At 43.7% G+C, this 20,378-nt stretch overlaps 1 protein-coding gene across 1 annotated transcript in view; it reads left to right on the top strand.

Annotated features, from left to right (window-relative positions):
- Window positions 1-18,802, top strand: part of NXPH2 (neurexophilin 2) — a 38,206-nt gene extending 19,404 nt beyond the window's left edge. The window contains exon 2 of the mRNA XM_065638164.1: window positions 16,599-18,802. Coding sequence (XP_065494236.1) covers window positions 16,599-17,342 — 744 coding nt within the window. The 3' untranslated portion in view covers window positions 17,343-18,802. The remainder of the gene's footprint in view (window positions 1-16,598) is intronic.
- Window positions 18,803-20,378: the final 1,576 nt, after the last annotated feature.

The raw sequence follows: 20,378 nt of genomic DNA, 5'->3' as shown, positions 1-20,378 counted from the left end.
GTCTCTCTTTTCCCTTGAGCTGAAACTCCCACTTTCCATATCCCAAATACTATTAACATACCAGAAAATCAGCATGCTGCATCCACGTTCTATATTCATCCCAGTGCAAATTTTTATTTCCTCTGTTTCCACGATGACTACTTAGACATGAAAACCAGTCTCTTTTTACACCATTTGACTGCTTTATGAGGTTACCACCTCTCAGCTGAGACAGAACAGTAATATTTTTATTATTATTAATATTATTATTGCTGAACCTCTCAGTAACACAAAAGTAACAGAGTTATCTATTGAAATGTGTTCAAATTACTTAATGCCCAAATAGTATTTTCAGAATAGCATTTGACAATGGTTCAAATAACTTTCAAGAGCTCTCCCCTTCATTTCAGTTCCAAATGCAGTTTGTTGTGTCAGCCAAGAGACTGCTGTCTTGGGGGCTAATTCCACTTAAGTGGAGTTAATCACATCAGCATAAGTTGTTTCTATACTTTAGCTTTACACCAATTTAAATAAAATTAGAGGTTTGGATGTTGATTTCTCTTGTGTTGTTAACTTAAGATACTCTAAGTCCCAGATGATTTCTTGTTCCATTTCTATAACTGAACGCCAAACTCCCCATTTCTCTCCCACCCCTCAAAGCAAACAAGACAAAAACCTAAATTAAAATGAGAGTAAGGATTTGACTTAAAACATAAAAGAAGAAATGGGGCTGAAATTCCATACTTATCATACCCTGTTGTACCTAGATACTGCTGCACATCTGGTGTGAGAGATAATGCACTGTTTAGAGACCGTGGTACAAACACAGAAAATTGGAAATGGGTTTCAAGTCTTAACGCTACATTTCTTCACTACTGGGAGCAAGTAAGGCCCTGTTTTTCACCCTTTTTGTAGGTTGTGTGATTTGATTCCCTCTGTTTGCTCTGTAAATAATATAGGCATGAAGGAAGTCAGGAAAAAAAATTCTGTAAGAAATATTTTCTGCACCACGGCTGAGAAGGTTTTTTTATAAATTCCCAGAATGTATGCCATTGTTTAACTATAATATTAGCCACAGCAAAATATAAGAGATGCTCAGTTGAAGCCATGGGTGGAGCAGCGAAAGCCACATGTATCTTGTTCATTCATTTATCAGGTAACATAAATAATTAAAACCAAAGGCAGCGGTTAGCCATTTTTGACCTGCAACAGAGTACATTCTCTCAGGACTACCTGATGTTATAATTCATTTTTGTCACGATCACACACATCAGTTATTTGCACGAGTCTAGCCTGTAGCTATCAGGCAGGAGAAGTTAAACCTTCAGCCAACGTGTTTTCCAGTTACTTCTTACTGCGACTCGTGGATGGCTGCACGGGTCTGACTTATGATAGGGAATGTTTTCCTCACACAGTCACACAAAATGCAAGATTTGTATTACAAAAAGTGACCTAGGTATAGTACATTTAGCTTCGGACTTAACGTACAGGAAATTGAGTACGTCTCTAAATGCAGAACATCAGACTGTATCTGACCTTTTCGTACTTAGATTCCGAATTAAATGCTTTCTCTCTGTTTTGGTGTGCGCGCCTGAGTGCCTGTTCGCTGACAGCGGGGAAGGAGAGGGTGTCTGTAAGCAAACCTGGTGCTGGTGATGTGCTCCCAACATGCAGCACCGGGCAAGGTGGCATCGGGGGACACAACGAGCAGGGAAGATGTTGGTGTGTGACTGACCCCCCCATTCCTGAATCCAGAGCTGAGCGGGAGCAGCTCTCCCACATTGAGAGGAAAGGAACGGTGGTGGGAACATCACGTTCTGGCTACAAGACCAGGAAAGCAGCATCCAAAAGGGTTGGAGTAGATGATCTCCAGAGGTCCCTTCCAACCCCAACCATTCTGTGAAACCAGAGAGAGGAGCGAACCAGCAGCACAGCGACGTCTCCAATCTGTGCTACGATTATCCCGGGTACTGACCATGAAGACAAAGGGAGGAAAAGCAGCTGAGTGAAGCACATTGTTGGCACCCCAGAAAAAACATCTCCTGAGTACTGAGCAGCAATGAAGTGCACATCAAAATTGTTTAGACATTTTGATACATATTCAGCCATCAGAATTTTGGCTGAAATTCAGCTGAGCCCTGAGCAAAGTCGAACACAAGCCACATACATCTTATCTACACTAATGAGGTGTTGCCCTTTGCTGACTGGAAGGAGATCTGCCAAGATTTTCTTTTCTGGAGCATGATTTGGAAATACCAAGTCTCTGCTCAGTGAAATAATGTATTCCAATTCTTGCTCTCTGAATGGAGGCGATAACAACCCTTGTTTCTCACTGCAAGTCCAGCCGTCCTGCTCTCCTCTGTGTGTGGCGTGTGGATGGAAGAAGCTGCTGCGCCTTGAACAAGAGCTGGAGGGCTTCCCTGCTTTAACCCCAGCCAAGACAAACAAGGAAACCAGATTTATTTACAAATTTCTGAACCAAAATCTGTAGCACGCTACCATGCATGCACTCTGCCTAATGTGATGGTCATGCCTGGTCCAGATTAAGTTTGTACCCCTGGGTACGTGGTTGCCCACGTCCCGGCCCATGTGGCACTGCGGGCAGGTCGGACAGACAAACCAGCCCGTCCTGAAACGGTTCATCACAGGCAACCGGCACTTTCATAGATATCAGGAGTTGTAAAGTTGTTGGATGTAATGCAGTTTATTGGTCTGATCATGAAGGCTCAGATTCATAAAATCACATCTTTATTACTGATTTGGTCATGCACATACATATTTATAGGCTTCAGAAAATCTTTGTAATTGATCTAGTAGGGCAGCACATTCAATTTCAATACAAGAGATTACTTGCTGTCCCTGTGGAACCACCTTTTGTATCCACAGGAGGCAGTTTAAAACATTTACAAGAGAGTTGCCTTTTTGTCTGTCATATGCTCATTACCAACTTTGGCTTAGGCAGCAGTTACATTCAGATTTGTTTCCTTCTTTGATCTCCACAATCTGTATGAAAACACGCATTAGAAACAAGAAGGAATACGTGACTTTTTAAGCTTGCCTTCACTTACGCATCACCAGTTCTTGTACCTTCTGCTTATCAGCTCTATCTCATATCTCTTGCTTTAAAAAAACCTCTTCTTCCTAACAAAAATTTGTTTGGGTTCTGAGATTACTGATGCCACTTGCTAACATTCAGTCCCAAACCCATTCATAAATTGTGGTTAGGCTTCTTATACAGACTCAGAATTTTGCTATTTAATTAAAAAGTCCTTGTTTTGTATTAAACCTTTTCAGACAGTGCATGAATTAAGCGGTGACCTGTAAGTCACATTTGCAATTATGGATTCTTCTGAACTGGTTAGTTCTGCTTTTTAAAAAGTAGTGAGAACCGATTGCTCTAGAGTGGCTATTTTCAGAGTAAATTTTAAATTAGCGAAGTCCATTTTGGGAGCAAACTCATTATCTGTCAGGGAGGTCAAGACTGTGGTCAACTGAAAAAGAAAAATCCCAAAAGAACTTTGAACATGGAGCAAAAGGAACACTTTGATTTTGTTATTGTGTATGGTGAAGTCCAGGAGCAGGGAGGAGAGTCAAAAGGGTTGTTAGCAGAGAAGTGTGGATAATGTAGACACTATCTAAACTTCGGGGAAAAAAAATGTCTGGTGTGAGTGAAGCCAAACAAGCCAAGAGAGCAGAGATTTCTCATTGAATGCTTGTCTAGGCTGACCTCGTACTCAGGCCTTTCGAGGTTTTGCAGTCAAAGGTTTAGGATCCAGTTGGCCATTACAGCCCATGCATCCTCTGATATTTGCATTCCAATTTGCTTTATTGGTGCTAGCGCAGGGAAGGCTTTTTAAGGTTATGCTTTTATACAGCATTTCCTCTAAAACGCCTCTAGTACGCATCCGAAGAGAACGCTTCTTAATGTCTTATTTCTGGGATTGTACATTTTTAGGGTATATGTTTTAGATACGTGTGCCTTAAAAGCGGGTGGTTTATCTGCCTTTAGCGCTTGTTTCACCCACAGCAAGCACCCTGCTAGTGTGGTTCTTTTATACAACCTGAAAACGTTACTTTCTATGCCAATTGAAATACATCAAATGCATCGTGGGATGAGACCGAATTAATACTTGGGGTTATGTGCTCAGTAATTCACAGGGAAAGAAGGACTGGAAGATGTAAAGATGTGTTGAATGTATTCCCTTTTTGTTTGATACAGATACAGCACATGTGGAGCAAATAGGTTTGAAATTATATATTTTTTAATGCAAATGACAGCAATTTGTATTAACTCCTATTGTGCTAGAATGTAACGTTTTCATTTGACGTGAGCCTGCCCTTCTTCAGACCCGCTTTGTGTTCTTAAAGTGCAAGTACAAAGATCTTGGATATTAAATAGCTCAGTAAATTACTGGAAGGGAACAAGGCACGCACATGTGACACTCTTCCAGCTGGACTAGATAGCAAACTCATCGCTTCTCCCTTTTTTAAACCCAAATCATGGATTTATTATCTCAGGACAGATGACTAACCAACTTCTAATTAACCCCTGTTAAAACTTACAAGGTCACTGGATTTCAAATTCGGACCTCGTCATTTTTAAAGTGTCTCAAACCTATCATTTCATTTTGGAATTAATGTTTCATGTACATAGCACTGGGCTTGAACTAATTGTGGTTTGTCTGTTTTAAAAACTGATCAAAAGAGACAAGTTTTTATATTGATAAATAGCTAAAAAAATGCTAAGGAAAATGTTTCCATTTTAAAAAGTTTTTAATTTAGATAAGATTTGACCAACTAATCTCAAACGGTTCCCCAAACCTTCAAAGCGCAAACAATTTCATGCTGATAGGAGTTCTGTTTTTCCTTTTCTTGGGGACATAAAAGATGGCTGAATAAATTAAAAGGGATTAAAACCGGATTTCAATAGGACCTTATAGTATGAAGTCACTGTTAGTACACCATGATGCAGCTCACAACGGCTGCAGGTTTGGCTGGCTGCTGCCAGGCAAAGCCTAATATTGTTTTACCTTAAAACTTAATAATAAAGTAGCTTCAGTCAATGGCTTTCCCTTCTTTAAGGGAGTAATTCATTTAGGAAAGCAGTGTGTGTGCGTGCGTGTAGGCAGCAATAAAATAGCTCCAAGTGCCCCAATGTGCTACCGCACGCTAAGTGGTTTGAAAAGGAAAAAGATTTTAATTTAATTTAGAAAGCTGCTGTGGTCTTCCACGCGTTCTGCGGGGAGGAGGGAAGCCGTGGGCCGGTGTGTGGACAAGCAGGTTCTCCCGTGCTTGGCGGTGCGGTGGGGAGGAAGCCACCGCTCGGCCCGGCCTTCGCCCAGCGCAGCCGTGAGCGCGGCCCAGCCAGGGCCCGCGGCCGGTGCCGTCCTGGGAGGCCGCTCAGCCCCACGCCAGCCAGGCTGCTCCCAGGGGCCCTCCACTTAGAATCACAGAATCATTTCGGTTGGAAGATACCCTCAGGATCATCGAGTCCAACCATAACCTCACTCTAGCACTAAACCGTGTCCCTAACAACCTCGTCTAAACGCCTTTTAAACCCCTGCAGGGATGGTGGCTCCACCACTGCCCTGAGCAGCCTGTTCCAATGCCTGACAACGCTTTCCGTGAAGAATTTTTTCCTAATGTCCAATCTAAACCTCCCCTGGCACAACTTGAGGCCATTTCCTCTTGTCCTATCAGTTGCTACCTGGGAGAAGAGACCAACCCCCTCCATGCTCCAAGCTCCTCTCAGGCAGTTGCAGACAGCGATCAGGTCTCCCCTCAGCTCCTGTTCTCCAGGCTGAACCCCCCAGTTCCCTCAGCCGCTCCCATCACACTGGTGCTCCAGACCCCTCACCAGCTTCATCGCTGCTGTGCTTGTGGAGCAGCCTTGGTCCCAGCGAGGAGGTTCCATCTGATTATGAGGAGAAACTTCTTTCCTTTGAGGCGCCAGAGCCCTGGACCAGGCTGCCCAGAGAGGCTGTGGAGTCTTCTTCTCTGGAGACATTCAAACCCACCTGGACACATTCCTGTGTGATCTGCTCTGTGACCCTGCTTTAGCAGGTGGGTTGGACTGGAGGATCTCCAGAGGTCCCTTCCAACCCCAACCATCCTGTGATTTTGTTTGTGCGCCCCTCCCCAGGCAGCCTCACCGGCAACACACAGCACGTCTTGGTGAGCAGTAGGTCACTTTTTTCCTCAGCATCAGTAACAATTCTGCATACTCTTGTAATTCCCACGTGTTTCTATCACGAAGCTTTTAAGCAGATATATTTTTTCTTAGGGACACGTTCCCACAGTTTGCAGCGACTTGGGTCTGACCGTCCCCCTCTCGCTGCCTGAACAAAAGTGCGTGTGGAAATTAGGATTCCCAGGAAGGAACGTCATGCTGGAAATGAACAACAAAATGTGCTTTCTGGAAGAAAGCTTTGAACTTGAGATCACCAGTCATTCCCCCCCATCCCTGCCTATCACATTCTAGTCATTCTCGGATACATCCACATGTGTTCTTCTAATAGCAGGAGGATTCAGGCCGAATCGCCAAGAGTCACTGAACAGCCCCAGTTAACCAGTTCTTCAGCAGATGAGTGTCGCCCAGGGACCTGGGGTGACCACAGCTTTCCCAAGATGTCACCACAGGAAGCACAGTTTGGAAACTCGGAATTTGTTTCATCTCGCTCCCCTCTCGCCGCAGTTGTCTCCTGCTAAAGGCAGTGAGTTTGCCAGCACACGGTGTCTTCCAGGAACGGGCTCTTTTAGCTATCTCCATGACTTCAGTGACAGGTTGTTGGGAAATGCAGCCTGCAGTGAAGCAACACAAAAGTCTTACAACTTATTTAAATAATAGCGTTCATCGCCTATTAAAATGTAACTTCTTACTTTAAAATAGGATTAATTAAAATGTACAAGAACGCAATTCAGTTACATTTTATGCCTCAGCCCAGTGCATACTTTTCATAACTCATTCCCAGAAGTGATATTCAGGGCAGCATGGCATTCTCAGCTCTGCCATTAAAAGCACAAATGACTATAAAACCTGTTCTTTTCAAAAACTTGGCTCAAGTATCGCCATTGTTAGATTTTCCATAACATATTACTTTGGTCATTACTGTTTTGCAAGATAATTGTATCAGCGATCTAACTTTTGACAGTATCCAGAGTGGCTGAAAATAGTTTGCTGCAGCACCTTTGTCTTTTAAAGGCCATTTGGGGCTTGTTATTTTAATCCTCGTGCAGCCTGATTTATCACTTCAAACATCTGTCAGCTGTGCTTTGTCTTGAAATTGATAGTGATGGTGTTACTGATTTTTCAACAGCAGCTGTTAGAGGTTCATTAGTTAGACTCTCAAAGGGGGTAGATAACTGTAATATTTTTCTTTGTTAATCATCTCTTACGCCTTGTAATAATACAGAGCTTGAAATCTGCTAGAAATGCACAGCCTCTCTCTGTTCCTAACTTGTCAGAAGCATCCTTTTATTCATTTAATCTGGCTCACTTATTAAAACTCTCTTCCTCATAATGCAGTAAAAAAATGAATAATGGCACGTGAGTGGTGAGATAGAGAATCAGCCTTTGCTGTGTCGTACTCGGCGCGGAGGGAGGTCACTCAGGGTCTCAGAGTTCGCATCCAAATACGAATCAGCTCCGAAGATGATATTAAGGGATGTTCTGTAATTGATTTTTAATTCAAAATACACAAGGCATACAAAACCTCAATGGCAACTTCAGTAAGAGATCAGGTTCATTTCTAACAGATACAGCGGGTTTGTGTCAGCACATATTCCCTACCATATCAAATACTCTTCATGGTTATTCTTAAACATTTCCCCCCAAAATCCTGAGGGTCACCGCCAGCGATTCCTGCATGGAGCCGGGAGGGACCCGAGAGCTGCCGAGTCTCCTGCAGCGGCGAGCGGATCAGCACCACCGCCACTTCCGCCAACAGATAATTACAGTTCCAAATTAGTATTTTAATGAACTGATCTCAGCAAATGTAAAGCGAAATCTCCTAGGCATTCGAGAAATAAGCAGGAGGGAAAATTAACAACTGTGAAGTTCAACAGACGGCCGGTCAGCAGCTGCTGGTTTGGCAAATGGGTTGAGTGTCGCCGTCTCAATGTGTGGGAGGAGGTTCATTCAGGTTCTGGTCCTGCAGGGTGCTGAGCAGCATCTGCAAGCGGCACCGTGACTTCAGTGGAGATTGAAAACATCTGGGACATCATCTCACAAGCTTTCCAGGTGAAGAGGAATGTCTATTAAAAATAACTAAATGCCAGATCATCTCTAAAAGCTCAAGTCTCAGTCCCGTAAGACGACACACGTGTCATAGCACCAGGGAAGCTCAGTGCAAAGCAGATCGCAAAGAGCGCAGCCTGAATTTCAAACAGATGTACACAGGGACTCAAAAAGCACCTGTAAATCCGTTCCTTTCTATACGCTGTCACAGCATGAATTGTGTTTTCTTCTTAAAGATGGACAGGTGCCTTCATCCAGTTTGCATCAGGCATCATGGTCATGCAAGGTCTGGGGAGAGGGTTGTGTAGAAAGAGGAACAAACAAGGAGAAACATTCCCCCACCAGCTCTGACGTGCGCTTGGATGGCTAGAAGACACGGGCCAGCACCAATATTCTTTTTCCTTCTGCTGCTGCTTCTTCCCAATTTAGTTTCTTTAAGGAAGTGCTGTTTTAGTAAAGTACTATTTTGCTTTCTCACAAAAATTGGAGAATTTTTAGTGTGTTGTTGTTTTTTTTTTTTTTTTCTGTAAAATATTATACTGAGTTTGAAGTACCTGTTTTGATTAAAAATATGCAATGAAATCATAGCCTGAATTGGGACTTCTCCCAACACACCCCTTCATTTTAGATTTGTATTTTTGTCTGTGGGTTATTTGAATATTATCATCCCATATTCTCAGTAAAGATTCCCGTTACCTTCCCTAGCCTTTGGGTATGCACAGATGTAGGCAGAGCTCTTTCTCTCTCAGATCTTTGGAGGTAAAATAGCAAAGCGCCTTTCAGCGCTGTGAACCACACTTCATTAGCTTCTCACAGAACGCAAGAGGAACTTGCCATGTTATAGGATGGAAAAATAGTGCTGAGTCACACACGGGCTTTCATGTTTCCAATTTATGTTTTCTGACTCACCTTCTGTGACAGTCAGAAACTCCTGAAAGGCAAAAGGCTAAAAAGTGAAAGAAAAGCTTCAGGCTTACCTGTAGTGTCGTGTCTCTTTCAGGTATTTAAGTGTGTATTTCTGTTTAGTGCTATAAGTGACTTTCAGACAATGGGACCAGACTCCTTTCAGTGGTGCCCAGCGACAGGATGAGGGGCAACGGGCACAGACTGAAGCACAAGAGGTTCCACCTGAATATGAGGAGAAACTTCTTCCCTTTGAGGTGCCAGAGCCCTGGACCAGGCTGCCCAGAGAGGTTGTGGAGTCTCCTTCTCTGGAGACATTCAAACCCGCCTGGACACATTCCTGTGTGATCTGCTCTGGTGAACCTGCTTTAGCAGGTGGGTTGGACTGGATGATCTCCAGAAGTCACTTCCAAGCCCAACCAGTCTGTGATTCTGTGATATGTGGATATATGGCCTGGAAAATTTGAAGGCTGGGTTGGACGGGGCTTTGAGCAACCTGGTCTAGTGGAAGGTGTCCCTGCCCATGGCGGGGGGTTGGAACTAGGTGATCTTCGAGGTCACTTCCAACCCAAACCATTCTATGCCATGTCAGAAAGTATGAAGATTCACAATTAATATAGTAATCTGTAGTTTTATTGTGTCATTCCTCGTTTACTCTCTGATACTCTGGTACTTTCCCAGCAGTGGCTTTGGAGGAAGCCCCGTCACCAGCACCTGACCAGGATGCGGGTACAGATTCATTTGGAAGCAGAAAATTTAATGGGCTGCAAGGTTCGATCGTGAAGGCTTTTTTTTTTTTTTTCTCTCTTCTTTCTGCTGAAGCAGCTTGTCATGTTAGTTTTAACTACAGGAGCCAGGACAAAATTGTTAAAGCAATCCAATTCTGTTAGCTATTGAACAGGGGGTTTCTGTCCACCTTTTCTGAGTGAAAGTAAGTAGGAATTGTGCATTAGCCTTTAAAATTTTGCAAGTTGTAACCTCCTTAACATGACCCGGGGACTTGGAGAAGTCTGGGTACTCCGCTGCCATCCAGCTCCAGTTCAGCGCTTCTGACAATCCAGCAGGTTCCCTGTTAAGGGCATCTGTTGAAATTAGAACAGTCCCTCTTTTTGATCCATTTAGAAATGAGACATAAACCAAGCAGCTGAACTCCAAATTTCTGACTTGATTTTATCTTTACACCAGAGTATTTCAAAGAGTCTGTCATCACCCAAAGGAGAGAGAAAGCCAGTCAAGACAACTAGCTGGTATTTATTTATTTACAGTTTAGCAAGGGAGAGGTTGTACAGGTGTAGGAAAGTGTTTTGGGTGCCTAGAGAGCAAGGGCATCCTCATTCTGAGTATTCACATCCCACTATCCCCGTTAGTGTCGGTACACGGCGACAGCAGTTCCTGTGGAGTCTCTTCATTTACGTGGGGAAATAATTAATTCTGAGCTTTTGACAAATGCGTAATGAAACTGGGATGGCTCAACTAATCAGGCCAATGGGCAGGACCTTCAGTACTGTTCGGGTCCTGTTTTGCCGGCGTGTTGCTCACCCCTCTCCTCCCTTGCAGGCTGCAAACAAAGCCACACAGGGCACAGAATCCCACTCTCAACCTCCAGCTCAAACGTCTTTTGTCACTTCTTTTTTTAAATTCTGATAAAAGTACCTTCCTGTTCACTCTTCCTTCCCACCAACTCGGTGCTTGAAGGATTATACAGGACGCAGCTCCTGGGCTCTTCAGGGGTCAGACCCGGCTGCCACATCAGCGTCACCAGGACCTGGGGACCACCATGTGCTGGCTGCGACTGGGGAGGGGACGGTCACCCTGAGCACCTCAGGGGCCCGCGCCAACTGCACCATAACCACAGCAGCAGAATTTGGCTCAGGAGGTAAAGCAAGCAGCCAAATAATGCGGCCACATTCTAGCAGTCCCTTCAACTCAAATATTTCAAGGTATTTTTGTGCTTTCTTCACAACTGAAACAAAATACAGGAGTTATTTGTATTTCTTTGGAGCTCACTTGTTATTTTCCCAGCATGAGAGCCACGTATCCTGCTGCCAGGCCCTCGGGTGTTCACATTCGCTTTTTAGCTTACAAACCCGATATCTAGTAAGTAGCTTCTATTAACTCCTCCATACTTATCTCATTTAAAATACACCTTCTGAGAAGAAACACAAACTCCAAACCATGGCAGGATGTTTCACGCTTCCCACAAAGCACCGTGCACGCTGAATTTTCGCTTGCTACAGCTCCTGTGGTCTAATTCCCGTTGGTGCCGGGGCCAGTTGTGCTGATTGCAAAGGCAGGAGGAGGAGGAGGAATCGCCGCAAATCTTAGGATCTGTCTGGAAATTAAAGGTTTTTGATTCAATGCAAAACAACTTGTTCCTCGGGGCAGGCTGACCTGCACTATTTGGTTTTCTCAAGGGAAATGCAAAAGCCTCCCAGAAGAATTTTTGGGAGAAGGGATTGAAAATCCAAAACGTCCAAGTGAAAACCTGAGCATGCATTTGTGTAGCTGAAGATCCAGGCATCCTTAATGATTTTCCTCCTTGGCGACCCAACTTGTTAATTCACAGCTTTCATTCCCAGCAAAAGCTGCAGTGCAAAAAGAAGTTAATCCACTTTACAATTATGAAACTATGTGGATTTATAACATCCTGGGAAATAAGGCTGAGACTAGATGGCACAAACGTGGCTCTTTCATACAGCCCCACTAAAAGAAGATGTTGCTTAATTCCTGAATTCCTTGAAGCACTCCTGCCAGCAATCACATCTGCTGCCGAAAAACCCATCGTGGCCTCTGCCTTTGGGAAAAACGTATTTAATAATCAGCAAAGTTCAAGCTCAGCTTGTTTTGATGAATTATTAGAACCTGTCATCATTTTCTTGGGGATAAAAAAAAAAAAGGGCTATAATGGAACACAATTTTATGTTTTCCCATTTAATTGATGACGGGCTGAGATTTTTATTAATCATCCTGGGCTCCAGTGTAAGATGCTGAAAAAGCTAATATGAGATCATTGTATCTGGTTAATGTGTGTGCTTTGCAAAATTGATAAGGCCTATCAAGACATAAATTATTTAAAATTTGATAAATGTGTTGAAATCATCGAATTTTCAAACAGACAGAGCAGAGCCATTTCTCTTCCCCCTCCCGCCCCTTCGAGACAGAGGTTTTTGTGCCACCGCGTTATCCCTGCGGCTGAAATTACCGAGGGACACAGAGAAACGTGCAGCGGTGACACGAATATAACCCCACGAGACACAGCCTCAGGGATGCAGGTAACCAGGAGTGCAGAGGCCACTGGGAGCCTCCCGGTATGAGTTTTTCACTGGTGCAACTGGGGCCAGGAGGAGGTTACTGAGAACCACCTCCCTCCTACTCGGCCGCCGGGATGAAAAGCTCACAGCAGCACCAGGGAGCAGCCGAGTGGTGTTTCCGAGCTGTTTATCTCAACAGACCTATTAATTTCAGCTAACTGCCAGGAGTTTTTAAATGATTCCTGGCAGGGGTGAAGCTCCAGAAATGACTGCTGGTGATTGATGAATAACCTGGGTAAAATTCCCAAAGCATTGAAACGATTAACTCCTGCCCGGGTGTTTAGTGCCCTGCCCGCAGAGAAAGGCGTGGGAGCAAGTTCCAGATGAACCCCAATTTATTTGGGAAAAAAGAGAAAAATAGTGTCTCACCAACGTGGGCTCATTTCCCAAAAATACTTCACAGGGAATGTTATTTAACCCTGTGCTGCTCTGCCATAGGCAGGATTATTCACGGAAGAGAAAGGTTTTGAAGAGGAATCATCTTTCAGAGAAAGAACCAATGGTTTGAGGTTTAATTCTAGATAAATATCAACCACACCAGACTTTGGTTTGAGCTGCTCTTGTGGTTCACGCGGCAAAAGAAACAGGCAAGGCGGTGTGGAGCCTGAGTGCGGGTGCGAGATATTTTCTGGTAAGAAACATCACCTACAGCTTACCAGAAATTTTACGGTAACTGGGTGACATTTTTACAGCCTCCGTAATAAGGAAAAAGATGAGGTGATTTCTTCTGTTTGGAAAGTGCTGGTTTGGAGAGAATGGGAAAATGCAGGTGCAGCAGAGGAGAACTCCAGCAATAGCCATCTATTTAAACGTACACACCAACTTCCCTAAGCAAGTATTTTTCAAATAAACCTACTAGCAATATTTGCCACTATAGAGAAGCATTAGAGTGAAATGGCAAGATGCTGAGGAAGTAATTTTTTCCAGCATGTGCTGCATTCTTTTAATATACATTTATTTTATTTCCCGGAAATTGCTAACCGAGGTGAATGAACAGCCGAACAAAGAGCATCGCCCATCCTCGCTAACAGCAAAAAGCTGGCATCGAGCGAAGTCTGTGCGATGTATGGAGGAGAACGATGCATTAGAGTTTGGTTCTCTTATAGTGCAGAAAGCTTTATTCAAAACAGAAAAAAAAAAAACCTGCACGCACACACAAAGAAGGTTTTACATGAAAAAAGCACAAATATTATTCGTGTTTCTGAACAATGTGTCCTCATTCCTGCGCCGGGCGCTGAGCAGAACCAGGCGGTTCTTTGTTAGATGCCTTGTTACTAAACATTTGCAAAACACAAGGAATGTACAACCCGGAGCTGCAAAGTCCTCCCTCCTGCAACCCACCGAGCTGACAGCTTTGGGAGCCACATTCCTACAGTGAAATCACTGAATCAAGACAGCAGTGGGGTGAAGCGAAGAATTAAGGCTGTATGAGACTGGAGAAACCTGCAGACTATTTTAAAGAAAGAAATAGGAAAAAATTACTGAGGTTAAGTGTAAGGTAGCCCTTCCAGCCGTGGCTGGTGATCTCTCTAGGCCTTACACAGCAATATTACATCCTTGTAATCCAACATATTAATGATTTCATGTTCCTGTTTTATGAAAGCGGTTTTGTTGCCACATGAAATAGCCCACATCACTGTAGCTCTGGGGATGTGTTTCATTATTGTATTAGTACACCTCATCAGTGTCACACGTAGATAATTAGCAGTATTAATAGTAGTTTAGCACAACACAACTCTACAATTCCACCATCACAGGTTGGAAATAATTGTGCCCTAATACCTTCCTGCTGTGACAACTCCCCCAGGTTTTATCACGCATTAGTGTTTCCCACCCTTCAGCCATCCCAAACCTTACACCTACATATTTCTTCTTTCTATATCAGAGCCTGCCGCAAAAAGCCGTTCGGAAAGCAATGCTCTGCCGGCTCATTTGGCCTGAGAGCCCCCTGAAGAGACATCCATTGAGTATTACCCAGAACACACGGCTCGATGCCCTCTAGATCTCTTCATAAAAGGAAAGGGGAGAAAAGCCAAAGAGCCACTGCAGGGATTTCAATAAACATTGCGAAAGAAAAGTAGCCCAGAAGGACAACTGTGTGTGTCCCCGTGCCCTTGCCGGAGGACAGTCAGAGCACAAGCAAAGTCACAACCCCCTGTGAACCAAGGAGCTTCATTCTTATGTATTTCTCCTTAAAATTTCCAACCTCCAGCTCAGTTACTAGCAGCAATACCAACTGTAGGTCCTGAGCTTGTGGTCAGGCTCATGAGTGGCTGACGAACCTGCAGGAACATGAGGTTCCTTCACCAGGAGTTTTCCATCACGGTAGAAGCAACGTGTCCCCCAGCAGCGTGACAACAGCGCTATTTGTGTTGGTACTGATAAGCGTCCGTCACGGTTTTACATTAGAACCTCCTGTTTTCCTGGGTTCATAGCTCAGCCACAAAAACACTCGGTGTAGAGGCAGAAAGTGGTCACACAAGGTCCCACACTGAGAGTGATCACTATTGTCCTCCCCCACTGCTTTCTAACCTGAAGAAGAAAATAACATATTTCTGCTGAGACACACCTGACCACCACCTTTCGATCCAGATGCAGATTTCTGTAGCAATACTGATAGCCACCTTTCAGCATTCAGGTCACGAACGTTGCCGTGCCGGCTGCCTTTCAACATTGAGCCTTAATCGCGGCGTTAAGGATGATCAGGGAGAACACGTGGTAAGCGGGTTTGGGCTCTGGTTTAGAGCCTATTGCCAGAGAACAGGCCCTCAGTGAATATGAAGGGCTTCCAGTTTTTGATATTTGCCAGAGGATGAAAAAGTAAAGATTATAGAAATAACAATGGAATACTATAGGAAGGGAATAGGGGTAGGAACTGAAGGTGCAGGACACCCCTTTGGGAGCAGCAAGCCCAGCGTTGCACGTTTCCCAGCAAGACAGGCAGCACCAAGTCCCACCCCATGAATTCAGCATCAGCGCTCAGCATTTTGGTGGTTTTAGGCGAACTTCCACCCCAAAAATCTCACTGTCGTTGCCTCCTGGGTAGTGAGAGCCCCATCCCGTGTGCCTGTAATGCCGGGAACCCGCCAGCCCAGCCCTGGCTCTGCAGATTTTGTATGAATAATTGCAGCTGAGTTTTTCTTTGTACATTAGGGCAATGGTATAAGACAGTCCTGAAGAGAACAAACCCTGAAAACACATTCTCTGGAATTTATATTCAAGCTTTAAAAGACCTAAAAAGGAAAAATTAAGATGATCATTTCTAGCCTGTTGAAACACAGATCCTGGTTCTGACCTCTTGAGCACATGCTCAAATTATGCATTTTCAATGAGAAGAAACACACACAGGCAATGTGTTTGTACATTAAATTGGAAATCTGCTATTTACTGAGACCTGCGTGTTTGATTCTGAAATCTAATGCTGGTCTCTCGCTACCAGAAGTAGTTATTTGCCTTCCGATTGCAAACAATTTCGCATCGGACTTAGCTTGGCCTGGTCACGTTTCTGAGAAGCGATGAGATGTGCTCTGTGGATGGGACTGCTCAGCACTCCCGGGCCTTGCTAAATACAGGCAATGTAGCACCCGAGACCAACGCACCAAAAATAGGGTTATTTTCACAGTCCGTCTCAGATTAAGAGCACAAACGGGCATGCTAAGTTTGGGAAAAAATGCAAGAGGCAACACAAAAAAAGACAAAGGTCTAAAAAACATTTTGTACAGGTCAACACCAGAAGGACTTGAAGCTTGAAGCAGGTGGGAAGTTACGTGGGGAGAAAAAGTGAAAGGGAATGGGAAATTCCGCTTTTCTATTTCACTCCATCTTTCAGCAGAGATGCCACTTTGCTGTTCAGGTTTTCCAGCATCATTAGACATGTTTTTACCTCACAAACCTGTGAGCAAAGGGTACCTGTCCCCAGTCCTCAGCCTGTCCGGAGATTTATCCGTTTGTCCCGGTGGATGGCTCCCACCGAGCTTTTTGTATCTTCTGTAAGCTATTTTGAGTAAAATCCTCGAGCTTTCATGGGGCAGCAGAAATTCCTGACTACAGTAGCCCATATGAACGAGCCAGTTGGACCCTACTGGTACAAAACCAGATGTGAACGGCTCCTTTTGTACCTTGACAGTTTCCTTTTCACACTTCATGCAATTCTTTCTGTTTTGTAACAGGTATTTTGTGAGGCCAATCAAGTCGTACAAGCCACAGACGTGCTGGACTGGGAAGACAAGGATGCTGCAGAGACGCTGGTCGACAACGCGGTCCATTCCAGAATCATCAACCCTTTACGCCTGTTTGTTAAGCCATCTCCAGTACTGAAACACGGCCAGGTGTCCTACTCAGACAGCATAGAAAACTTTTGGGATTGGTTGTCCAACATCACAGAGGTTCAAGAATCTCTCGCACGAACTAAACGCAGACCTATAGTAAAAACTGGGAAGTTCAAGAAAATGTTTGGATGGGGCGACTTCCACTCTAACATCAAAACTGTTAAGCTGAACCTCCTGATCACAGGGAAAATCGTCGATCACGGCAACGGGACCTTCAGTGTTTATTTCCGACATAACTCCACAGGTCTGGGGAACGTTTCCGTAAGCCTGGTGCCACCTTCCAAGGTGGTCGAGTTCGAACCGTCTCCACAGTCGACGCTGGAGACCAAGGAATCCAAGTCCTTCAATTGTCGGATCGAGTATGAAAAAACAGACCGAGCTAAAAAAACTGCCTTGTGCAACTTCGACCCTTCAAAGATCTGCTACCAAGAGCAGACTCAAAGCCATGTCTCCTGGTTGTGCTCGAAGCCCTTTAAAGTTATCTGCATCTACATCGCTTTTTACAGCGTAGATTACAAACTGGTGCAAAAGGTCTGTCCCGATTATAACTACCACAGCGAGACTCCGTACCTGTCCTCTGGCTGATCCAGCCCTGCGTAACTAGAGATACAGCATCGATCATAAAAATAAGCATTTCCATTAACCTTTTGGAGAAGAACATGTTTTCCTATCAGGTCAAAGAGTCTTTAAAACTGTAGCTGTGTTTGTGCTGTATCGTAAATAATCAAACTATTTGTGTAACAATCATTTTCATTTGAGACTGTTGCGTTTTAGCGCTCTCATCATTAATAAGGGAACTACCGGGCAGACGTGACAAAAGTCAAACCAAATTATGACTGGAATGAACATTGATCTTTAAAATCAGTTCTTTAAACTAGACTCAATGGCAGAGAGGTTGCCTTTTACTTGAATCAGCACCTAGCAGGATCTTATTTCTCCTTGGGAACTTCAGAAAATTACTATTTTAAAAAAATGTGAAGGAGATCTCAGCTGCTTATGCACAAAAATCCAAATGAAATGCTCTAAAGCTCTCCCACTAATTTCATAAAGAATGTTACACACACAGGGCTCAAAGAATCAAGTCCAAATACTAAGAGAAAGTGCTATTTCTAAGACAAAAAAAGGAATCTGCATTCCTATGAGTTGCAGTTATTGTATTCATTGAAGTGAAGAGTGAGTAGTTCTTCCTTCAGAGTTCTTACCCATGGATATGCAATGATGTAATTAGACATCGATGAGCTTTAGTTTCTTAGACCCACGAGGTGTGCAGGTTTGGTGGACATTTCTTCCTTCCATGGTCACCACTGGTTTTGATTCTTCTCAAACGTTTACATATACACCAGTACTAGTTTTACAGTGATAGAGAATATATATACACGCCTTGGAAAAAGATAATCTCTGTTTAAGTCTGATGATAACAGGACTGGCTTCCGCGTAACAGAGCAATTCTCTTGCTCTCCAGCCCTCTTAGCGCTGTAGCAAGGAAATGAAATGACTGTGGCAGCTCAGACAGACTCGTAAGATTAATTCTGATTTCCGTGGTAAAGTCTCATACAAAAAAAAAAAAAAAAATTACTCTGTTAAAAATACACACATAACTGGTTATTTTGTTTTTCTCTTTAGGTGACAAATTTAAATGCGTGGTTTAGTTCAATCAATAATCTAAATGTTTTCCTTCATCTTCTTTCATACAGAGTCTCCCCTGGTCTAAATGATGGTTTTTTTAGTTTGTCTATTACTGTTGATCCCTACAACATGGTCTACTTTGTATTCTGTATAGCGTGTCCTCGTTCTGGCTGTATATAAGCTTGGATTTATTGCCGAGTTCAGTGGTCGATGCTTTTGTAACTTAGCTGTAAGCCATGATTTTATTGCCATGCATTTTTACTCAGCACTGTAGGCAATTAAGAGAAAACCCTACATGCGATTTATTGTAGAGTATGTGGAAATCATGTATGTATATACACTTAAATATGTGTACATATACAGAATATAAGTGTACATGTATTTGTATGTAAATAAAGAGAGTTTGCTAAATCTGGCACTTACTTGTGGCATATTTGATTTTTTTTAAATCTCATGTATATAAAGACAAAGTAAAAGACACTGCAGCACATTACTGAATGATTTTCTAGGTGATATTTCACTATGTGCTGCAGTGACCTGTGCTACAAGTCCAGGCAGAACAGGTTCAATAGCATTTTGGGATATTTGAGAAATGAAGCCCGTGTTTTGACAAAGACAGTCATGAACCGCTTAACAATTGTGCGAGCTGCACTAAAAGTAAAGGGCTCATAGACTAAATTAGAAAACACGTGCGAGTCCTTCCTGAGCAGGAACGCAGGGGGAGCCGCGGGAGCCGCTGGTTCTGCCCTTGCTCAGTGGTTCCGCGGAGCTGGACCCTCCCCAAACGGGCACCTTCTCACGAGGACAGTCGCATCCCGCGCTGAGCTTTCCAGACCTCAGGAAGCCGAACCAGGACCTTGCGCGAGCAAACAAACGCCCCTCGGAAACACCCAGAGCATCCGGGCCGGCCGAGGATTCGCAGGGGAAGGCTGTGAGGAATCCAGCGACAAGGATTTTCACAGGTTTGACGCCTGAGCTGCTCGAACGCTGAGAAGACGCGCTCAACCGGCAGCGTTTGACCGCAGCCCGTCCTGCGGCGCAGCGTTGGGAAGAGCTGTTGTCTCTCACCTCTGAGTCCTCCCAGGAGCTTTCCTGCCTCCCAACCTCCTCATGATACAGGAGCGACCACCGTCAAACCCGCTCAGCTCCCTCTGCACCTACAGAACACAAAACATTCTGGAGAAAGCCAAAGTTTGCGGACAGACAGAGGTGCCTTTGGAGACTTTTCCTTTGCTTTAACACGGTCCGAGTGTTTTCCCAAGGAGAAGTGAACCTTCAGCAGCAGCACCGGACCGTTTTTGGATGATTTGCCACAGGGGCGATGGGAGAAGCTGTGGTACCAAACCCCGGCCACACCAGAGAATTTGCCACCATGCATTTTTTCCAATCACAATACTTTAAAAATCACCTTAAAAGTATTACATTTTTTTCTTCAGATCAATTTTGAGAAAGTCATTGTAAAAAAAAAAAACCACACACAAAAAAAAAAAGCACTTGCAATCTCCTTGCAGTCAAAATCAGATTAAGAAGAAATTATGGTCAGCTAGCAAGGTAAGCAAAATACAATGCAATGAATCGAAGCAAGTGACAGACTTCATTAGGTCGAATTTCACTCTGCCCATGTAAATAGAAGCAAAATTGATCTGATTTCACACAGAACAGGGCATATTTTAAAAAACATTTTCCTGTATAACAGGTGCCTATTTTAGAGAAGTTTCAGTGATTGTGCCTCTCATGACTCTTATTCAAAGGACTTTAAAATAAAAATTTGGAAGATTAAATCGCATTTTTAGAAAGTGTTCCAAGTGTGCAATAAGGACTTCTGACCGCAGCAACTTAATCTAGAAGCTTTTAAAAGACATATTTTAATCCAAATCTCAGCAGTGTAGTTTTGCATGCGTGTGTATCGATGCAAATACGTATCTAAACTTCTGACTAAATACACTTCCTATTGTTTTCCCCATCCTATGTATATACATATTAAAAAATCCCTGA

The sequence above is a fragment of the Caloenas nicobarica genome, chromosome 6 (assembly GCF_036013445.1).
Source record: "Caloenas nicobarica isolate bCalNic1 chromosome 6, bCalNic1.hap1, whole genome shotgun sequence".
NCBI lineage: Eukaryota > Metazoa > Chordata > Aves > Columbiformes > Columbidae > Caloenas > Caloenas nicobarica.
The sequence above is the reverse complement of the archived record's forward strand: the minus strand, read 5'-3'. Positions and strand labels throughout refer to the sequence as shown.